This window comes from Musa acuminata, chromosome BXJ3-1 (assembly GCF_036884655.1).
Source record: "Musa acuminata AAA Group cultivar baxijiao chromosome BXJ3-1, Cavendish_Baxijiao_AAA, whole genome shotgun sequence".
In the NCBI taxonomy this organism is placed as follows: Eukaryota; Viridiplantae; Streptophyta; class Magnoliopsida; order Zingiberales; family Musaceae; genus Musa; species Musa acuminata.
Window position 1 is genome coordinate 36,981,842 of NC_088349.1, and position 22,019 is coordinate 37,003,860.

A 22,019-nucleotide genomic window follows, 5' to 3' on the forward strand; every position below is an offset into this window, starting at 1 on the left:
ATGTAAGAATTTAAAAACAAGATCTTGAGAATTTTTCTCCCTCGTTTCCTCTTTTTTTCCCAACAAGCTGAGATGTAAAAGGTGATGGCCGATGAGGGAGATGGATCTAACCTTGAGAAACAAATTTTTCCTCCTAGTAAAAGTGGTGACTAGAGAAAGAAAGAGGAATTTGTCTTCTAACAAGGGGCACATCATGGTGGTGATGGTAATTGTGCTAATGATAGGCAACTAGCAGAGAAAATGGAAGGCAGGAGCCATCACTTGTATTTTCACACATCCTCCACTTTCCAATTTGAATATTTTTGACTTCATGAGATAAAAGGTTTAGTCCATTTAAAGAAACAATTCTTCAAGAGAAAAAGTGACTCATTTTTTCAAAACTAGAAAAAAAGTAGTTTATTGTGTCAATACCCCCAAGAAATATTGGCACAATTAGTAAAGAATGAGATACACTACCTTCTGAAGATGATCAAGAAGCACAGCCCTCTCGTAGGTAATGCCACTTGGAGTGATCACAGGATCCCGGAATATATCAAGTGTAATTTTACAGCATAGGAAATCAGGCACCTGAAACATCACTATCAAGTTACAGTTACCAGTTTTATAAAATGACAAAAGATGCTGTCTAGAAAAGTTAATTTGAAGTCTCACCTCTGTAGGTTGGTCAGCCTGTGCAGCTTTGTTAAATACCTCTTCAAGATGTCCCAACTGTTGCAAGTGTCCATTTGCAATTTCTTCAGAGATATTTTCCACTTGAGAATCCTCAATTGCATAATAATGTATAAGAGCTCTTTCACATGCTTCCCTGAAACAAGCAAATAGTAGAAAAAAGATTAGGCATAGATGACTCAAAACGTCATAGTGAGGATATCAAGAAATGCATCGGTCAACAACTTGCAGATAAGATGTGACCTACTTCAATTTCTGTAGTCTTGATGCCCGCTTGCTAGACGAATCCTCCCATTCCATGTACTTTGCTTTGGCAAGAATCTGCCAGATCTCCTCGACCATGTAGCTCGCAGGATTTGCACCCCTTCCAAGTTCCAGTGCCTACATCAATAAGTTCCTACTGTTAAAATTCTAGTAACTAAAAGTATTTACAGCATGAAACTAAAAGTGCTGACAAAATCAAAGATAGGCTAGATGCTCGAAGAGTATTTAAAAAGAACACCAAAAGAGAGGGAAAGTCTAGCATGTATTTTAAATTCAGACTTGAGCTGGCTAAATGCATCGAAGCTTCTTTTTCCCATTTGCCCTTATTCCAACTTATGGTCCTCTATCAACTTCGAAGAGAACAATTTTTTACCATTCAAAAAGTGACCAACCACAAGATTACTTGTTCAAGATATCACCTTGAAGGCTTGAACAATGAATAATCTGCCTAACAATGAATAACAAAGAAAAGTAAGTCATGTGCATGTCCTAAAGTGTTCTTTACTTGATACAAAAGTGTCTCAGATAGAAGTACTACATCGAAATCACTTTCCAAAATTTAAGGTGCAAATATAAAATAGATCAATAAGGTCTACCCTGCAAAAATCCTACTTTAAAAATGATATCCGAATATGTTATACATCTGCTGTAAACCGAGATTAGCCAAAAAAAAGACAATTTGTGCAGTTTGGTTTAGTGAAGTTCTTTTTTTGTATTTGGAAGTTAAACGAAAAAAATTATTCAATTCAGTTCGGTCTCAGTCTATTTACAAAACCAAAAGGTACTGAATGCAATGGAATAACAGATCCATATATGTTTAAATATATTATACATTATTTTTCAAGTGTTTTACAGAAACATATCAAGTTATTTTTTTCAATTTGTCCGATACACGTACACTTGAACCTTACCTAGTACATAAGTTGCACGTGCTATGTGATGTCGAGCTCCTCTTATCTCTCACTCTCCTCAAGTTGTAAACCCAACTCTTCGCCACCATTATACTCTCTCTCTCTCTCTCTCTCAATTTCCCACTTTCCAAAGCTAGATCGTTCATCTCCCATTGACCAGAAACCCACCTCCTTGATCTCTCTCCCAATCAACCAAGCATCACTGTTGCAGGCCCTCAAAGTGTTTGTTCCACCTAAAACCACTACAGACAATCCTCATACTGGAATTCCATAATCTGGAACTCCTGCTAAAAGTCACCAAAATGATTAGCATAGGCTAGAAATAATAGCAAGAAAAAAGTAAGGCAGCTAAAATGACCTCTAGGGCATGGAAGCACCCCACCAAGATGCCTTATGAAGGTTACTTGTCTAATGTGCCTGACTATAGGTGGAACTAGTTCTGCATGAAACCATCCATATAAGTGGAACTACTTCTGCATGAAACCATCTAAATAAATGCCCAAAGTACCCACTGACTAATGTAAACAAAGAACACTAGTTTTTCAACATCAATTAATTATGGAAGAGTGAAGCTAATAATAGCAGTAAACTTGCATGGTAATCTGATCAAGATATGGAAATTTTTGGTTAATGAATTCCCTTTTGGGAGTTGGAGCATAACAGATTTTGTAAATTTTACAATGGCATACAACCTCAATTCTATATTCCATCTCACTGTTATTCAGAAATGTTTTAACACCTATGCTAGTGAAAAGGGCTGAAGACACGTTTGACAAAATCAGCCCAAAGATTTTGTCTTATATAGACTTCAAGGAAAAACCTTAGTTATATGTGCCTCATGGCTAACTTAATTTATAAAAGTTAAAAATTACATAAAAGACCATTTAATTACATTCCCATATAGGCATTCAGGAGAAATTATTGGGAAACCAAATGGCCTTGGTACTGGGAAATTGATAGGGTTCTTACAATCACAGTTGACAAAGTGAACTCTAGTGGCCTTGGTATTCAATTTTAAAGACTTTTAAGCAATGATAAGAAAGTATGCCAAAGAGTGAGGATCTTCACCAAAGCATTCTGCAGACATACAGCTCAACTGTTAAGGAGGATTTGAAAGATTGAGGATTTATAATAGCAAAAGCCATGTATGCATGGATATTGAAATTAGGTGATACTTTACACACATGATGCTAGAGAGTGTTGTAAAGTTTCAAAGATCATTTGTCAGGTCAGAAGAACATGATACAACACAGATCTGAGATGTGGACAGAAAGGATGAGAGGTTTTCCCACTGAGGACTGGGAATCTGCATGTGCTGTGTTACCCGTTTAAACGTCTCTTTGTGATAGAAAATTGTGTGTTTCATGCTAAAGTCAAGTATATTTTGTTTTATCTGAATACTAAGCATCTGCTCTAGGAACTTCTATTGAAGGATCAAACAAGAAGATCCAGGATATATAACAACAGTGTGCCAGACATGGATGAAGTAGATGATCTCCAAGCCTAGATTATCTAAAGACATACGAGAAAAAAGGCAAAAGAAAAATAAGTACTCTGAAGGCAAATCAGAGCTGGACAGACACTTGGAAAAAGCAATTGAAAAATTTTATAAAAATTTTGATACAATCAATTGGCAGAAGGTGAATTTTTCTAGATTTTCGTTGTTTGTTTTATGGCACTAGATTTACTAGTTATCCCTGACTCAACTGTTATACCTGAATATGCTTTTACACATCTTTGTCGTTGTGTATGTGGTTTGTGCATGGAAATTTAAAAAGCTTGAAGAAGTAGTAGTATTGACTCATATTTCTATTATTGTTGCTTTAAAATGATATATTGTTCATTGTTCACAAAGTTATTCTTATTTCATTGCTTGCAAACTTGTGTTAAAATAAATGAATCTGTTCTTGCTGATTGAAGAGGTAATCCATCCAAAACTCAAGTGTTAAAAAAGGCATGAAGATTAATTATATAATTTTCCTGTCCTTGTTCTGTTTATAGCATGGTCAAAGCATATTTGTTTTGTTTTCATCTATTCCTAAATATGTGACTGATGTGTACTGTTATGTGTTGAATTATGCACTGTGGTCCTTTGGATGTGAACTTCAATGCTGGGCAGGATTCTCATAGAAATAGAAGCTTCATGTGCCATAAATATGTTGGAAAAACCTTAATTGTCATGATAACCTGAGTGCCTGCAGTATTCACAATAACCTTTAGTGAAATGTATGACAATTTAAGACTTAATGTTCATGTAAAGGCCATGAACAGAGATCATACCTAAAGAGGAAATAAAGAACAGAGATCATACCAACAAGTCAAAAACATACCTTCTCCAATTCCTTGATTCCCCCAGCAAAATCTTGCCACTCCAACAACGCAAGCCCCAACATATAGTGTGCCTGAAACTCAATCAAGGAATTCAACTTAAGTTCTCAACCACCAGAGTAACTAAATTATGGCCATAGCAAACATTCAAAGATAGGATAAAAGAACAAATTGCGAAAACCAACCAACATATAGTGTGCCTGAAACTCAATCAAGGAATTCAACTTAAGTTCTCAACCACCAGAGTAACTAAATTATGGCCATAGCAAACATTCAAAGATAGGATAAAAGAACAAATTGCGAAAACCAACCAACAACTTAGTTATAGATGAATATCCTTGTATTCTAATTGATTGAAAGGATAAAAGCTCTATATAACAAGGCTTGAATTCCAACACAATGATTGTTATGATCAAGGTTTTAAATACAAGTTTGATTTGGGTTTTGGTAAACCATTGGACTGGTATTGGATATTACACTGATCTATAATGTATCATTGAAAAATTAATTAAAAATATAAAAAGATAAATGTACCAGTATAGATTATATGCTTGATACTGGTACTTGGTCGGACTTGTAAGTATCAGTTGGTTTGTATAAACCTTAATTCTGACACTATAGGAGCACTTTGATGGTTTGTCTCTGTTACTATTTGGTGTACATAGACAATGGTAGGAAAAGGTGCTATGGAAGGCTGTAAAAGTCTCAATAGCAGCACTAACATCATATCAAGGACTGTCGTACCACCCAAAATGGTACAAAACTGATGGTACATTTCAGTCGGCGGTACGTGGACCGCTCCATTTGATCATTAATGGCTGGATTCTGCCTAAGGACCAGTACATATCACCCAATCCACTTGATACAATTGAAATTCGCTCATTACCGACTTATATTGATCATTAATGGTCGGATTTAGACCATATCGGTTCGATCAGATCAAATCAGGAGTCTTCAATTGAAGGTATTATACTCTTTCTATGTTTTAGTTATCATTTAACATAATTAGATGCTTATCATTCTACAAATGGCAATAGGTAAAGGTGATTAGTGTATTTCTCTTAAGATTAGGATCAAATAGGTCTGCTATCTTATTTTTAGGCTCAAATTAGGGTTAATTTTGCCTAATCACAGCTTGTTAATGACGATTGGTATCTTTCTTTTAAGTTTAGGCATAATTAGGGCCATTATCTAACTTTTAGGTCGAAATTGGGGATAATTATGTCTAATCACAGCTTGTTAAGGGTGACTAGTGTGTCTCTCTTATTTTTAGGCTCAAGTAAGTCTATTGTCTTACTTTTAGGCCCAAATTGGAGGTAATTAGGCTTAATAGCTAGTGCCTTTGTCTTAAGATTAGACACCATTAGGTCCATTATCTTACTTTTGGTCCAAATTAAGAGTAATTAAGCCTATCATGGCTTGTCATTAGTGTTTCATTATAAATTTATTTGTTGATTAACGATTTTCCTCATATTTAATATGATTAAATTGTAATTAGAGGCAATTAGTGTCATTTTTCATACTTAGACCCAACTAGGGGCCATTAGCTAGGCTTAATCACAGTTTCTTATTATTTGTTTCATTATAAATTTAGTTGTTTAAGAATCTTTTCTTGTATTTGATATTTTTTAAAAAAGAACAGAAGGAATTTCTATTACATCAAATGGTGTACATGATACTCACATGTGAAATTATACTTGAGACTTATCAGTTATCACTTGTGCAACAATACACTAACCAACTCAAATGATGAAATATGATTAACCAACTCTTGTATTTAATATGATTAAAGTGCAATTAGAGCCAATTAGTGTACCTTATCCAATTAGAGGTTTTAGCTTAATTAAGCTTGTTATTAGTTGTTTGATTCAAGGTATGCAATTTCGAATAATACCGCCCGATACGGGCGGTATGTCCGGTCCGTCAGCTTACCGATACACGGACCGTCCGTTACCGGACGGAACGAAATAAATAAATAAATAAATAAATATATATATATATATATATATATATATATATATATATATATATATATATTTATTTATTTATAAATATTTTATAAAAGGGGATGTCGCCAAAGCGATGCGACGTCCCCTTTTATAAATATATATATATATATAAATATATATAATATTTTATATATAAATACATATTTATTAATTTATATATATATATATATATATATATATATATATATATATATATATATATACGAGGCGACGTCGTCGAGCTTGGGAGAAGAGAGAGGTGACATCACTGAAATATATATATATATATATATATATATATATATATATATATATATATATATATATATATATATACCGAACGGTATACGGCTCGGTATATAGTTTCGTATCGTACCGAGCGAACGTCAAAACTCATGGTATGGTATGAAATTGCATACCTTGGTTTGATTAAGAATTGATAGGTTGATTAAGGATCTTTCATGTATTTAATATGACTAAAGTTTAATAAAATCAATTAGTGTTATTTTCTTACTATTAGAGCCAATGCAGGATCATCTAGGCTTAATCATAGTACAATTCTTTGTAAAAAAATGATCCCAAACCAACAATCAAGTGATTAGGCTTGAGAGCATACTCGGGGTTTGGACAACCACCATCATTGGCAGATGCTACGCAGAAAAAGGCTACAAGAAGAAAATTTGAAGAACTATGGAGCAATATAGGTTTGCTCTGCAAGAACTAGTTTATGATAAATATGAAGGTCATGGTAATGATATCGACCCAGACCTTGCAATTGGCATCCCTAGCTCATCGAAGCATTAGCATATATATTTTGTGACTATGAGACATCGATCAAGCAACTCACAATAGAAGCATGGCAATGACAGTAGCACTAGACCACAAAGACTGGATAGGAGTGTGAGGTTGCCAACTACCCCAACTCCTCAATTGAGTAGAATCAATAGCATGAGATAGGATGGCTTACAAGGTTTCATGGGAGGCTTTGCTAGGAGGAACACCTAATATTGTCGATATTGATCAGTAGGCTTATCCACTAAAAAAACAAACAAGGATTATTGATGCATATACAAAGGAAAAAAGTGGCATATTGGCAAAGTCATTACCAACTGGTTTAACTTTCACATTATTCTAATGCTTATATCCAAGTTCCAATGCTACATCTAGGTTCCAATGCTTATAGCCAAGTTCAATTCAAAAGGCTGGCATAGGCAATTAACCTCCTACATCGAAGGAGATACATGGCGTATATGAGTTGTAAAACTAAAAGATTAGATAAAATGAGCATCGTTGACTTCTTAATATATTGAAACACAAGGGCCATCTTTCACATGTCCGTTAATGCATCAAATAAAAGTCAAGATGCGAACTACATAAAGAACCAAAAGGACACTATGGTAGAGGAGATTGACTCACAATATGTTGTGCAAATTATTAACAACAATGGAGTAAATTTCAAGAAGTTGGATTTGCAATTGATAGATCTGAAAGGATTTTTTTTTTCTTTTGCTCAAAATGCAACATACTACATAGACCTCATTATCAAGGATACTGGTGAGCTACAATAAACAAGTGGCAAGGCACAATCGATCAAGAAGTTTATCTACAACCATCACTAGATACACTCCTCTGTAAAAGTACACAAATAGAAGGATCCGCATCACTTGACTTGCAATGAACTTTATCATTTTGAAGTCCATTCAACAAAAGAGACATGGATTAAAGGCAACATTTACATCACAAGAATAAGTTGATTCTCGTTATTCGAATTCATCGAAAGGGGAGAAACTGGAGAAGTAGGATTCAGTCTCTAAGATTATACTCATGGTTAGAGCCACGATTTGGAGAGGTAACCATAGGTAACCTAAAAGTAGTTGAGCTACTTTAAGGCATCCACCACAAAGTTGATTTGGTTTACTTGACATATATATATATATATTGATTTCGACAGAAGAGGAGGTTACAAAAGCATTAAACAATGAGTGGAATACTGATCAGTATGTGTAGGACCCATATGGACCAAGATATTTACAATGCAAGTATGTTAAATGTCGACTTCAATTAGAATTTAGATAATCTATATTAATAACATGTTATATTGACCAAAATAAGTCGTTTGTCATGCAATCTATTACCTAAATCCTAGTATTATAGCCTTGTCACTTATTTAGATATGTTGCAGACACTACATAATGTTATATATAGGCTCCTACCAAAAAGTGCCAAGGTGTCGGATTATTCTCTAATAATATAGTTATATTGTGTCGATTATAAATTCAAATGATCATTAATGATTTGTTATAGTAATAATTATATTTTCCTACCTCTAAGTGGTGGCTATAATTTAGAGGGTCTGTGCCCAATCTAACAAAGGTTGCAGCATATGTGCTTTCATAGATGATAGTATCAAGTGAATGTGAATATAATTGGTCAACGTTCGAATTGATTCATATGAAGGTGTAATGAACTCAAGGTTCGCCGAACCGTACCGTACCGGCGTTTCGACGCTGGCTCGGTACGGTACGGTACGGCGTACCGAACGGTATACCGAGGTGTACCGCTCGGTACACCTGATTTCACCGATTTATCCCTCCGAAAATACCTGAAAATTAAAAAAAAAGTTAGGATAGAGTTTTCAAGTTACAAATAAATATAGTAATAGTATAAGTTTAGCAAAATCAATGTAAATTTGGTAAAAATAGCATCACATATCTTTTTCGGGCTTTGAGGTAGTCTTGTTCGAGGTTCGTATTTCAGCTCGTTATAGATTAAAATATCTATAGAAAAATCAGTTGAATTGTTAGACTATTTTGTTACAATATAAACTCTAAAATTCAAATGAATTAAATAATCATATATCTAGATATACCTGATTGTTAATTCTACCACCAAAACGAACGACGGGCCTCCACGGGTGGTGGATCGGGGTCCTCGATCCGATACATATCAATATGATACTTTTGTTGGACCCAATCATGAAATTGATCCCATGACATAGTGTATTGATACACCGTATGCCATTGATGCATCAATGTGATACTGATCGTAGATTGATCGTCATAAATCATATTTGTCCGAGGCAGCTCTTGAGGCATATATTGGTGTTGTTCTGTATCATGTTGTTGCTCAGAGAAGGATGACCAACTATCACCATACTGTTGTTGCCCATATGATTCTTCATAATACGATGGCTGTGAATACGATGAGTCTCTTTCTGTGTCTATATCATGTATGCTCTGTCGCATTTGTTCATATTCATCCACTGCCTTCCCCTTCTCCTTTCCCTTCCGCGCATAAACTTAACCAGTACCTTGTCGAGTTTCATGATCTGAATCTTGAGTGGCATGTGTAAAATATTGCTCCTCAGTCCATTCACCACCCTCAAGTTGTGCAGACGAGACCAACGACTGCCCGGTATCACCGCCATCATCTGTTGAGGCACTGCTATCCGTGTTGCTGTCATGTCTCTGGACCGAACGAGAAAGAGAATGTGATTGTGAAGGTGTCTCGTCGCCCGACTCGATTCTTTCCAACGATGCAACTGATGCTATTGCCTTCCCCTTTGCCTTTGCACGTTGGGCGGACGAGTGTGACCGTTGGGTATCGGTAGTTCCTCGAGCAGTTTGACTCATACCTCTTGATTAGAAAGTTCTTCCTCTTAATCTTCCCAAATTTACCTCGATTGAATTCACAAATCGTTGTTTTATAGAGTTTATGAGAGAAAAGAAATGTTTGAGAGAGAGTTTAAGAGTGTATAATGAAATAGGGGAGAGAAGATTAGTTTAAATAGGAGGAGAAATGGCTCCAACGGTCAATTTGACCGTTGGAGCACTGTAGCACTGCTACAATGTGGTAACAGTCGATTTCGACCGTTACCGAGTGGTATCGGGCGGTAACGGTCGAAATCGACCGTTACCGAGTGGTATCGGGCGGTAACGGTCGAAATCGACCGTTACCGAATGGTACCGGGTGGTAACGGTCGAAATTTCGACCGTTACCGCCCGATACAGGCTTTTTTTGGTGTACCGCCCGGTAGAGGGCGGTCCGCGTACCGGTCGCCTCTCGGACCGGTACGTACCGCCCGTACCGGGCGGTACACATCGGTATGGCGAACCTTGAATGAACTACTACATAGATGACTAGAGAAGCTTGTATACATGCACTACAATATATGTTAAGACTGCAATGCACCTGGCTTGACAAGGAACAAGAGAAGCCGCCAAAGATAGATCCTTTTGATCTCCAATTCTATAACAAGGATTCTCAATTGATGCTAGAATGAGTCGAAAGAGCATGTACCTGGGATCCTTTGCTCGATGAGGTGAGTGATAAGATCCTAGGGTTTTATCATAGAAGAAAGAGGGGAAAAGGGGATGATTACTTCGAAGGAATCAGCCTCCTTGATCACTTCGAGGGGATCGACCTCCTAGGGTTTGTCAAAAAACTGAATAATATTTCATTGCCTAATTAAAAGAAACAAATACATCCCTATTTATAGAATTCCACCCCGAGTCCATCAGGACTTAGACTCTTAATAATAAATAAATATTAAATAAACCCCTATCTGACTTTTACTGAACTAAACAAACTCAATAAACATCATTCAAAAGCTCAAAAAATAAAAGGATCCTAACAATTCCTCCTCCTTTAAATCAGCCTTGTCCTTAAGGCTAAACAACATCAAACTCGGGGAGTTTCTCTTTTAGCACTTCAGTCACAGGGTATTTGCGGTGCATCACAACCTGTTGATCAAGTAAGTATAGTCTCCATTTCTTGATAGTGTAAGCAATAGGTCGGCCTTTCGGTGTAGTAGTCATTGCAGTCTTCTGAAGAACCCTCTCCATCCAATGGCTGGTGGCAATTGTGACCTGACTTTCATGTCTTCCCTTTATGATCACTTGCTTTCCATTAATAAAAAACTTCATGATTAGTTTAGAAAAATTCCAAGAAACATCACCCAGGGTTAATAGTCATTCAATTCTAAGCACCACTTCGAAATCTTCCAAAAGTAACAAAAAGAAGTCCACGAGCAACTCTTTGCCTTGTATAATCAACTTTATCTTCGAATATTTACTATCACAAGTTAAAATTCGTCCATCAATGACATTTACTTCGAATTTGTTACAGTCTTCAATGTGGTAGGCCAATCGGTCAGCAACCTTACTGTCCATAAAATTGTTAGTGCTACCAGTATCAATCAAAACTGTAACATGCTGATATTCCAAAGTTCCTCCAACTTTCATAATTTGTGGGTTAGAGTAGTCGACTAATGCATGCACTGTATGTATGATAGGTCCAACATCTTCATCAGAGTCCATACCTTCAGGATCAGAGTCCACATTGCTAGCTTTCGGTTCCTCCCCAATTGGTTCAATCATCAGAAGTTGCCCTTGTTTACATCGGTGCTCCCTACTCCACTTTTTATCACAATGCCAACACAAACCTTTCTATGATCTTTCCTTGAGTTATTCTCGGGTTAGTCTTCTAGTGTTAGGGTTTCGGTTGGGAATAGATGGGGCGGGTGGCTTGTTGATCATATGTTTGTTGTCACTTTTGTTTCGAAGATTTTCCCTGCTGATTTTTTCTTCATGTAAACATGCAAATGATATTACGACTATCATAGTGCGGGGTTGGCGAGCTTTGACTTCACACTGGATATCTAGATTAAGTCCTTCGATAAATGTACCCACCAATTATCGTTCGAATCAATCTCTTGCTTGATTTGACAATCGTTCAAATCTGCTTTGATATTCTAACACTGTGGAAGTTTGGCGAATTTTAATGAGCTGCCCATCAACATTCTCATATTCAGATGGTCCAAAGCAAATAAGAAGTCCTCTCTTGAATTGCTCCCATGAGGGAACCCGATGACAAATTTCGTACCAATCATACTATTGGATTGCATCTCCATCTAGTTGGATTGAGGCTATTTCCACCTTCGATTCTTCTGGGGTTCTATGAAAACGGAAAAATGTTTCTGCCCTAGAGATCCAACTGATCGGATCTCCATCTTCCCATCTTGGAAATTCCACCTTCATGCGTGGATAGCTTGTGCCCTGTTCTTGGTTTCTTTTTCCTATGTCTCCAGATCGGTTCAATGTAAGACTTGAACTTTCATCTTGTTGAAGTTTGTTGAAGCTCTCCAGTAGGCTCTTTTTGAAATCATTAAGTGTTTCTTGCAGCCGGTTCTCAATTCTGGTTTCCAATGCTTCGATTTAGGCTTTTACTAAGTTGTCGGTAGTCATTGCGTAAGACTGCAAATCTGTAATCTCAACTCTTGTTTCTGACGTCAGGACAAGGGCATCAACACTGCCCTATTTGGTGTTGTTGCTGTGATATAGTCGATGGCAGCACTGTGAGAGTGAAGGGTTGCTGCGAGGATACGGGGATGTAGCTGCAGTCGCTACGTGGGAGGCAGCGATACTTGCTGCACCCGCTACGTGGAGGGATCGCTACTGCTAAGGGTTGGGAGGCAACGATGGTGGTGCGACTGGGGGCAGTGCCGCCAAGGGCTACGGCGGTTGAGGACTAGGCTGCGGCGGCGTGAATTGAGGGAAGCGTTGCCCTGTCTCTGTCGCGTCGCGAAAGGAGGCGCTGGCGACGCCGAGGGATCGCGGGTGATTGGGGAAACTGTAGCGGCTGCGGCGGTTGAGGACTAGGCTGCAGCGGTTGCTGTCGATGCCGACAGCGAAGAGGGGAGGAAACAGTGGCGGCTGCAGCTGTCGTGGTTGCCTTGTTTCGGTCGCCACAAGGGATGGTCGAGCGACTGCGATTGCGACCCAAGGGGAGGTAGCGATGGTGGTGTAGCTAGGGGCAGCGTTGCCAATGGTAGAAGCGACAAGGGGCGTGGCCCGCTGGCTGGGAAACAATGATCGTGGCCCTTTTCACCCAAGCAGGTTGGGGCAACGAGGAGGGAAGGTTGCTGGTCGGGGAGGAAATAGCGACAACTGCGACGGTCGTGGTTGCCCTGTTTCGATCGCCGCGAGGAGGGATGGTCGAGCGGCTATGGCTGCGACCCAAGGGGAGGCAACGATGGTGGTGCGGCTAGGGGCAGCGTCGCTGACGGTAGAAACGACGAGGGGGGTGGTCTGCTAGTCAGGAAACAGCGGTCGCGGCCCTTCTCGCTCGAGCAAGTTGGGGCAGTGAAGAGGGAAGGTTACTAGCTGGGGAGCGACGACGGCGGTGGAGAAGGGGGAAGCGGTGGTCGCAGGCCGGGAAGTAGGGGTTCTTTCTCAATCGAGAAGGATTGGCGTGCATGGATACCGACTTCACCCTTTCTCTTTTTTTTTTTTTTTGAGATGATGATAGCTACAACAACACTACAGCGAGAACGCCGAGGATCGTCGCTTTGATATCAAATTATAAGACCCTAGAGTTTTATCATAGAAGAAAGTGAGAAAATGGGATGATCACTTCGAGGGGATCGACCTCCTTAATCACTTTAAGGGGATCAACCTCTTAGGTTTTATCAAAAGACTGAATAATATTTTATTATCTGATTAAAAGAAATACATACATCCCTATTTATAGAGTTCCACCCAGAGTCCACAGGACTTGGGACTCTTAATAATAAATAAATATTAAATAAACCCTTATCCGACTCTTACTGAACTAAAAGAACTCAATAAACATTATTTAAAAGCTCAAAAATAAAGAAATCCTAATAGTGGGAGTCCCCATGTTTCTCTTGTTTCATCATTAAGGCTATAGAAGAAGAGGAACATCTCAATAGCAGAGTTAATCTAGTAGGGGTCGTGGCACCGAACAATGATAGACATTTGCGGGGAAGGAGAGCGCAGTAGCATCGACTCATCTATTGGGAAGAATTATTGGGCAATAGTTTTAGTCTGCTGACAAGACACCTCCCTTGCATTCAACACTCCATAAGATCCATAGAGATAGTAGCGAAGTCAACAGTAGTGCCCTGACCTATGATGGTGATGGCGATGACCAATCAATTTTTCCATCTACTCAACCTCAAGGTGAGGCATGGATGAAGCAACACTTTACACATACCGCTAAGATTCAGATTACAGAGATCAAAGTGTTAGGTTTCGAATTTTGATGATGAAATCAATTGATAAATTTGAGGAACTAATGTTATTAAAAGTAATGCAAAAAATACTTCGTCTAAGGATTCGAACCATTTGAGGACAAAACTTCGAGCTGAAGAATCAAACATTATGTTGAAAGATTGTCATGTAGGGAGTTAGATATTGAACCATGTCGGAAAAATTAAACACTATGCCAAAGGTTTGGCTATCATGTCAAAAGATCAAAAATTGTGTTAGAGGATCAGATGTCATGACACTACTGCGGAACAAAGCAATGAACTAGCCCTAGACACTACTCCAGAGGCTCATCCAACCATGTGTCACCTAGGTAGCTCTTGGGTGTTGCATTGGCTGACACTCCACATCACTCTATGAAGCTAAAAACCCCCAAAATGACTGTCTGGATAGCCTGTTTTTAGAAAGTTTTGTCTCTATACGACGATTCCATACAACCTGCATTTATAGGAGTAGGACGACCACAAAAGTCAACCAAAATAGGACTGTCAAGCCTACTGCAAGCCCACTACATGTTGTACGAAACATAAACAAAATTGAAAAACACAAACATTACATCGAACATCCTTTGTACAAATTTGTTCATGACAACTAGTACGACTATTTTAAGGTATTTATTCTTTATTTATTCCATCTTTTAAGATGTTTTGAGCCTATATATATATATATATATATATATATATATATATATCATTAGCTTCGTGAGTTGAGGTAAGTGTTCTCAAGTGTGAAGCTCACCTTATGAGAAGTCCTCTTTTGTGTGATAAAGTTTGCTCCTTGTTGAGAGAGGAATGTTTCGACTTTCAAGTGTAATCCTTATCCTGAACCATTAGAAATTGTAATAGATAGCTGATCTTGACCCATTGGAAGGAAAGTCGATGGCCCTAAGAAAAAAGATGTTGAATCTCAGATTTTGATGATGAAATCAATTGATGTGTTTGATCTAATCTGTGTTTTAAGTGACGTAGGACTAGTTTCGATCAGAACAGCCAAAACAATTAAAGCAGGAGGAATCAGACGTTGGGTCAGAGCAAACATGTCAGTAGATTGGACGTCGGGCCGGAGGATCGGTCGACGTGTCGATAGAAGTCTTCGTGCCGTGAATTCGAGCATCGGGCCTAAAAGAGTGGACATTACACCAAGGAGATCGGAGTTGCGGATTCAACATACCAATTGGGCAAAAGGCCGCAAAAGAGGACGATGTGCCGAAGGATCGGACGAAGCGCCGGATGAATCAATGACATGCCGGACAATATAGGATTCGCTTGTAATCGTTTATGCCTAGATCGAGTTAGTTTAGGTCTAATTGAGTCGGTATTGGGGTGAAACAATGCCAACTCAATTAGGAGTCAATTGGGCCTAAATTGGGAGTGATTTGGGCTCATTAGGAGGCCCATTCAATGACCCAAATGTTGGGCTAGGCGGTGGCACTGCCAGAACAGGCGGTAAAACCACTTGTAAGTCGGAAAACTCCAAAAACTCGGTCTCCAAGGCTGTCAGGCGATGGTACCGTCCAATGACAGTGTCAGGCAATGGTACCACCAGACTGGGTGATGGTACCGCTCAGTGTTGGGCTGCAGGCGGTGGTACCGCTCGTACCCAGAAGACCCGAAAGTTTAAATTTTTTGCTCCATTTTTTAAACCATTTGGGGCTTATAAATACCCCACATGGCCAACAAGAAAGGAGCAAGAATTATAGAGGAAAAAGCTGAGTAAACTCTTCCAAAACTTTGAGTTCCCTCCTCCTGGTGCTTAGAGTTAGTCTTAAGGGAGGTGTGTGAGGGAATAGTTGTAAAAGAGTGACTTGTAAAGGTTATCTCCTAAACCCGTGAAAAGGAGAAAGTGTTATAAGAGGGTAGTTGGTCTTCACCCATTGAAGGAAGACAGATAGTGGATGCCGGTAGCCTCGACAGAGGAGGAATCGGGAGTGGATGTAGGTCACAACGACCGAACCACTATAAATCGGTTTGCATTTCTTTTTGGGCAATTTACCTTTACTGCAAACTGCTTTACTTCCTCATTACTTTAGCTGCACACTCTTATGAACGTTTTCAAAGTTAAATACTTTCTGATATCGATTTTATCGAAACGAAGATTTTTCAAAATCGATGTTTTTTATCCGCTGCACTAATTCACCCTCCTCTTAGTGTCGACTCGTTCCTAACAGTTGGTATCAAAGCCTGGTTTTTCTCATTTGGTTTAACACCCAAGAGAAATGGCTCTTTTCGGCTTTCAAGAGGGTCACTCTCTCATTCGTCCTCCCATGTTCAATGAGACGAACTACACATATTGGAAAACTCGAATGAGAGTTTTCTTGCTTTCTTTGGATTTGAATTTATGGAATATTGTCGAAAGCGGTTTTCAAAAGTCTTCTCTTCCAAAGAACCATTGGAATGATTTGGAGAAGAAGACTTTTTCTTTAAATGCTAGAGCTATGAATGCTCTATTTTGCGCCTTAGATAAAATTGAATTCAATCGGGTTTCTACTTGCGAAACGGCTTTCGATATTTGACACACTCTTGAAATCACACACGAAGGCACAAGTAGGGTTAAAGATTCTAAAGTTAATCTTTTAATGCGTGATTTTGAATTATTTCGTATGAAACCAAACGAAACTATTGGAGACATGTACACCCGTTTTACGGATGTTGTCAATGGTTTAAAAGCACTTAGTAAAATTTTTTCGAATCTTGAACTTGTTAATAAAGTTTTATAATCTCTTTCTAAAAATTGAGATTCGAAAGTAACTGCAATACAAGAGACAAAGGATTTAAATAAATTTTCACTTGAAGAACTTATCGGGTCTTTGATGACCTATGAAATGACTTATGTGGCACTTGAACTTGAGAACAACCTTCCAAAGAACAGGAAGGATTTGACACTTAGAACAAATGAAGACCACTCGAGTGAAAGCTCAAGTGATGAGGACTTTGAACTCTTAACTATAAAGCTTAAAAAATTCTTAAAATAAGAATCAAAGAAGAAAAATGAACCTAAAAAGAAGAAGCTACAAAAGAAAAAGAAAACACTCAAGGTGGTTTGGGACGAATCGAGTTCATTGGAAGGAAGAAAAAACCAAGAAATGTGAGGTGACAAACTACGCCTTAACGGCTTTCGACGACGAGATAATCAAAATCCCCTTTAGTTTATTTTCAAATAACTTGATGCTTTTTCATGAGTTTTTTTTTAAATTAGTTAGTAAAAAATAAAAAAAATATAAAAATATATCTCTTTTTTTTTTTTTTTGCTACTTTTGAAAATGATAATGAAAATTACATGTTTTATGATAAAGGAACAAAATGTTAAGTCTAATGCTTGTACACCTAATAAGATTAATCTTATATATGTTTTTAAGAAGCAATAATGTGTATCTTAATTATTTCCATATTGTTTTTCGATTTTGACTAAAAATATTTTATGTTTAATGAAATCATACTTGATGATTTAATGATGCATAATGATTTGAAATCCTATGTTTTTTGAATTACATGTTATACTTTTGATCTTTTATCTTTCATGATATAATTCTTTTGTATTTATGATTTGTATATCTCATGATATGATTGAATCATTGATGTAAAGTGTTATGACCCTTTTTCTGAGCTTTTGAATAATGTTTATTGAGTTTGTTTAGTCCAGTTGTTCATTAAATCGGTTTGGTTCAGTTAGAGTCAAGTAGAGGTTTATTTAATATTTATTTATTATTAGAGTTCAAGTCCTGATGGACTCTGGGTGGAACTCTATAAATAGGGATGTAACTGCTTCTTTTCAGTTATCTATGAAAAATACTATTCCGTCTTTTGACAAACCCTAGGAGGTTGATCCCCTCGAAGCGATCAACGAGGCCGATCCCCTCGAAGTGATCATCCCTTTCTCTTCTTCCTTTTTACGATAAGACTTTAGGGTCTTATCATTTGGTATCAGAGCGGTGATCCTTAGCGTTCTCGCTGCCGTAGCTATCAAAAAAAAAAAAGTTTGAAAGAAGGTGAAAAAAAAAAGGAAAGAAAGAAAGAAAGAAAGAGAGAAGAAGCAGCAGCAACCGCAGCCACGCACCCCAGCTTCCGGCCAGCCCACCCGCCGCCTGTCGCTGCTCTCCGGCCAGCAACCGACTCTGCCCCACTTCCGGCTAGAGTCCACCGCCGCCTCCCACCCGAGCCACCACCGCTGCCAGGAGACGACACTGCCAGTGTCCCACTTCGCCGCAACCCTGCTCCTCTTCTCTACTGTCGCTACAAGGCAACTCCTTCTCCACTGCCGCCGTTGCTTCCCGGCCGATCAATCACCGACGCCCACCTCCCAGCTGCAACCCTAGTCGTGCCCCCCCCCTTAGGTCGCAGCCGTAGCCACCGGTTGCCGCAGTCCCTCGTTGCAACGGTTGCAGAAACAGAGTTCCTCTGTTGCCGCAGCCCCTCGTCGATCGCAGTCGCGCCTCCACCAACCGTGCCACCTCCAGCACTCCTCTTCCCCTCTAGCACCGTCGCCGCCCAGCCGACCCATCACCGTTGCGGGCCACCGTGCGACAACCGCCGCTCGCCTCCTAGCCGCCGCTCCACCTTGCTCTGCATCCTTTATAACCGAAACATAGCACAGGAAGCTCACCTTGCTGCCCTTGTTTCCAGCCGCACCACAGTGGCGAGTCCCCTTGTTGCTGCGAACGTCAGCTGCCATCACCGTCGCTGCTACTGCCCAGCCAGTGACAACGCTGCTCGCGCCCAGCCGTGATCCTCGCAGCCTCTCCCTTGCTCTGGTAACAGAAACAAGGTAAATCATCGATTACCTTTGTTCCCACAGAGCCACCGTCAATTCCTATTCTCCACTGCAACCTCAACCCCGGCCACTTCAACGCTGCCTCTCCCTTGCTCTGCCTCCGCTGCTGCAGCCGCCGGATGCCATCACCGCAGTCTCAACCTCACTATTTAGCGATCGCTTCCGTGAGTCACAACGGTTGCAGTCGTCACCTTCCAGCCCCCGACGCTCTCATCTCACGCAGCGACTGAAACACAGGGCAGCAACTCTTCCTCCATCGCAGCCACCGCATCGGCGAGCCCTTGCCGACGTTGCCCCCAACCGCACCACCATCGCTACCTCTCCGCCCTCAGCAACAGCGATCCCTCCACGCAGCGACTGCAACAAGCATCGTTGCCTCTCACTAGTGCCTCCTTCCACAGTGTGACAGAGACAGAACAACGCTGCCTTCCATCCGCGCCGTCGTAGCCATCGCAGCGGCGAGCCCTTGGCGGTGCTGCCCAAGTCGCGCCACCATCGCTACCTCCCAGCCCTCAGCAGTAGCGATCCCTCCACGCAGCGACCACAGCATGCATCGTTGCCTCCTACGCAGCGAACGCAGCTACATCCCCACATCCTCGCAACAATCCTTCATTCCAATAGTGCTACCACCGATTGCATCACAACAACAGCACCGAGTAGAGCAGTGATTTATGCCCTAGTCTTGACACCAGAAAAAGGAGTTGAGATTACAGATTTGTAGTCTTACAAAATGGCCACCAATAACTCAATGAAAGTACAAATAGAAGCATTGGAAATCAGAATTGAGAACCGGCTGCAAGAAACACTTAATGATTTCAAAAAAAGCCTACTAGAGAGCCTCAGCAAATTTCAACAAGATGGGAGCTCAAGTTCTACGTTGCACGGATCTGGAAATACTGGAAAAGGGCCCCAAGATTGTGACACAATCTGTTCATACATGAAGGTGAATGGACAGCTCGCCAAAATTTGTCAGACTTCTACAGTATTGGAATATCAGAGTAGGTTTGAAAGATTGTCAAATCAAGCTAGAGATTGGTCAGAACGACAACTTCTGGATACATTTATTGAAGGGCTTATTCCAGAGATCTAGTGTGAAGTTAAGGCTCGTCAACCCCGCACTATGATAGCTGCGATCTCATTCGCACATCTACATGAGAAAAAAATCAACAAGGAAAATCATAGAAACAGAAGTGACAACCACCAAATAATCAATAAGCCACCCACCATATCTATTCCCAACCAAAGCCTTGACACCCGAGGACTAACCCAAGAAGAACTCAAGAAAAATTCAACAAAGGGTTTGTACTATGATGAAAAGTGGAGTATGGAGCACCAATGTAAACAAGGGCAACATATGATGATTGAGCCAATTGGAGAGGAACCGAAAGCAGAAGAGTTGGACTCTGATCATGAAGGTATAAATTCTAATGAAGACGCTGAACCTACCGTACATTCAATGCATACATTAGCCGACTACTCTAACCCGCAAACTATGGAAGTTGCCGGAACTCTAGAGCATCAGCCTATTATAGTTTTGATTGATACTGGTAGCACTAACAATTTTATGGACAGTGAGGCTGTTGACCGATTGGCCCACCACATTGAAGACTATGACAGATTCGAAGTAAAGATCGTTGATGGACGGATTTTCACTTGTGATAGCAAAGGTTCAAAGATAAAATTGATTATACAGGACCAGAAGTTTCATGCAACGATTACTGAAAGACCGACCTGTTGCTTACACTATCAAAAAGTGGAGACCATACTTACTTGATCAACGGGTTGTGATGTGTTGCAGATAGTCTATGGCTAAAGTGCTGAAAGAGAAGCTCCCCGAGATTGATGCTGCTCAGCCTTGAGGACAAGGCTGATTTGAAGAGGGAGGAACTGTTAGGACCCTTTTTCTGAGCTTTTGAATAATGTTTATTGAGTCTGTTTAGTCCAGTTGTTTATTGAGTCGGTTTGGTTCAGTTAGAGTCAAGTAGAGATTTATTTAATATTTATTTATTATTAGAGTTCAAGTCCTGATGGACTCTGGGTGGAACTCTATAAATAGGGATGTAACTGCTTCTTTTGAGTTATCTATGAAAAATACTATTTCGTCTTTTGACAAACCCTAGGAGGCCAATCCCCTTGAAGCGATCAAGGAGGGTCGATCCCCTCGAAGCGATCAAGGAGGTCGATTCCCTCGAAGTGATCATCCCTTTCTCTTCTTCTTTTTCACGATAAAACTTTAGGGTCTTATCATAAAGAAGGAAAATGCAATACCAAAACAAACAAAATGATTTTGATTAAAAACGTTTATGAAATCATGGTTTATGAAATAATGTAATGATGATTTAAAGTCATGTTTAATAAGTTTATATTTCAAAATTATGCTCGATGAGTTATGACTTATTGATCTTTGTCGTAATGAAAGTTGCTTTTTCGGTTTTAAACATTGATGCATGTTTTTATTTGGCATAAAATTTGGGCGTGCTTATATAAAATCAATCATGTGATATTGAACATAAATCACATAAATTGAAACACGTAAAAAAAGAAAATATTTCTCCTTGAAAAATTTCTTTTTCTCTATCTTATCGATTTTTCAAAAAGAGATTAATGAATCTATTTGTGTTATTTTATGAATCTCTTGAACTATTAAAGTGATTTTGATGACTTAGATTGAAATGAGTTATTAATCCAAATCACGATCTTGATTTCTCGATATTTGATACTTGAGATCTTTCTATGAACTGAGATCTTTTTCTCCTGGTTTCTTTTTATGATTTACTAAAAAGAATATCTTTTTCGGAATTTATGACTTAAAATTTCTTTTGAAGAGTAACCTCCTAAGATTTTTTTTTGTTATTTACTAGAAAAGGAGATTTATCAAGATGAATCATTTGGAAATTGATCTCTCTTGATCTTTCATCTTTCATGTCATGATTTTCATATGATTACCTTTGTATTTATGTGATGCTTAGAGCATTGATGTAAGAAGGAAATGAATTGCACCATTAAAAAATTCCTCTCTTCTT

The 22,019-nt window shown here is 39.2% G+C and overlaps 1 protein-coding gene across 4 annotated transcripts in view; it reads right to left on the reverse strand.

Annotated features, from left to right (window-relative positions):
- LOC103973841 (E3 ubiquitin-protein ligase CHIP) overlaps positions 1-22,019 on the reverse strand; it is a 44,046-nt gene that overhangs the window by 16,285 nt on the left and 5,742 nt on the right. For all 4 annotated transcript variants that reach the window (XR_010492842.1, XM_065135033.1, XM_065135032.1 and 1 more), the window contains exons 4-7: positions 4,175-4,246; positions 917-1,050; positions 652-805; positions 457-567 (exon numbers count right to left, since the gene is read on the reverse strand). Coding sequence is in view for 3 of the 4 variants with exons in the window: in XM_065135033.1 (XP_064991105.1) it covers positions 457-567; positions 652-805; positions 917-1,050; positions 4,175-4,246 (471 nt within the window). In the remaining variant the exon portion in view is untranslated. The remainder of the gene's footprint in view (positions 1-456; positions 568-651; positions 806-916; positions 1,051-4,174; positions 4,247-22,019) is intronic.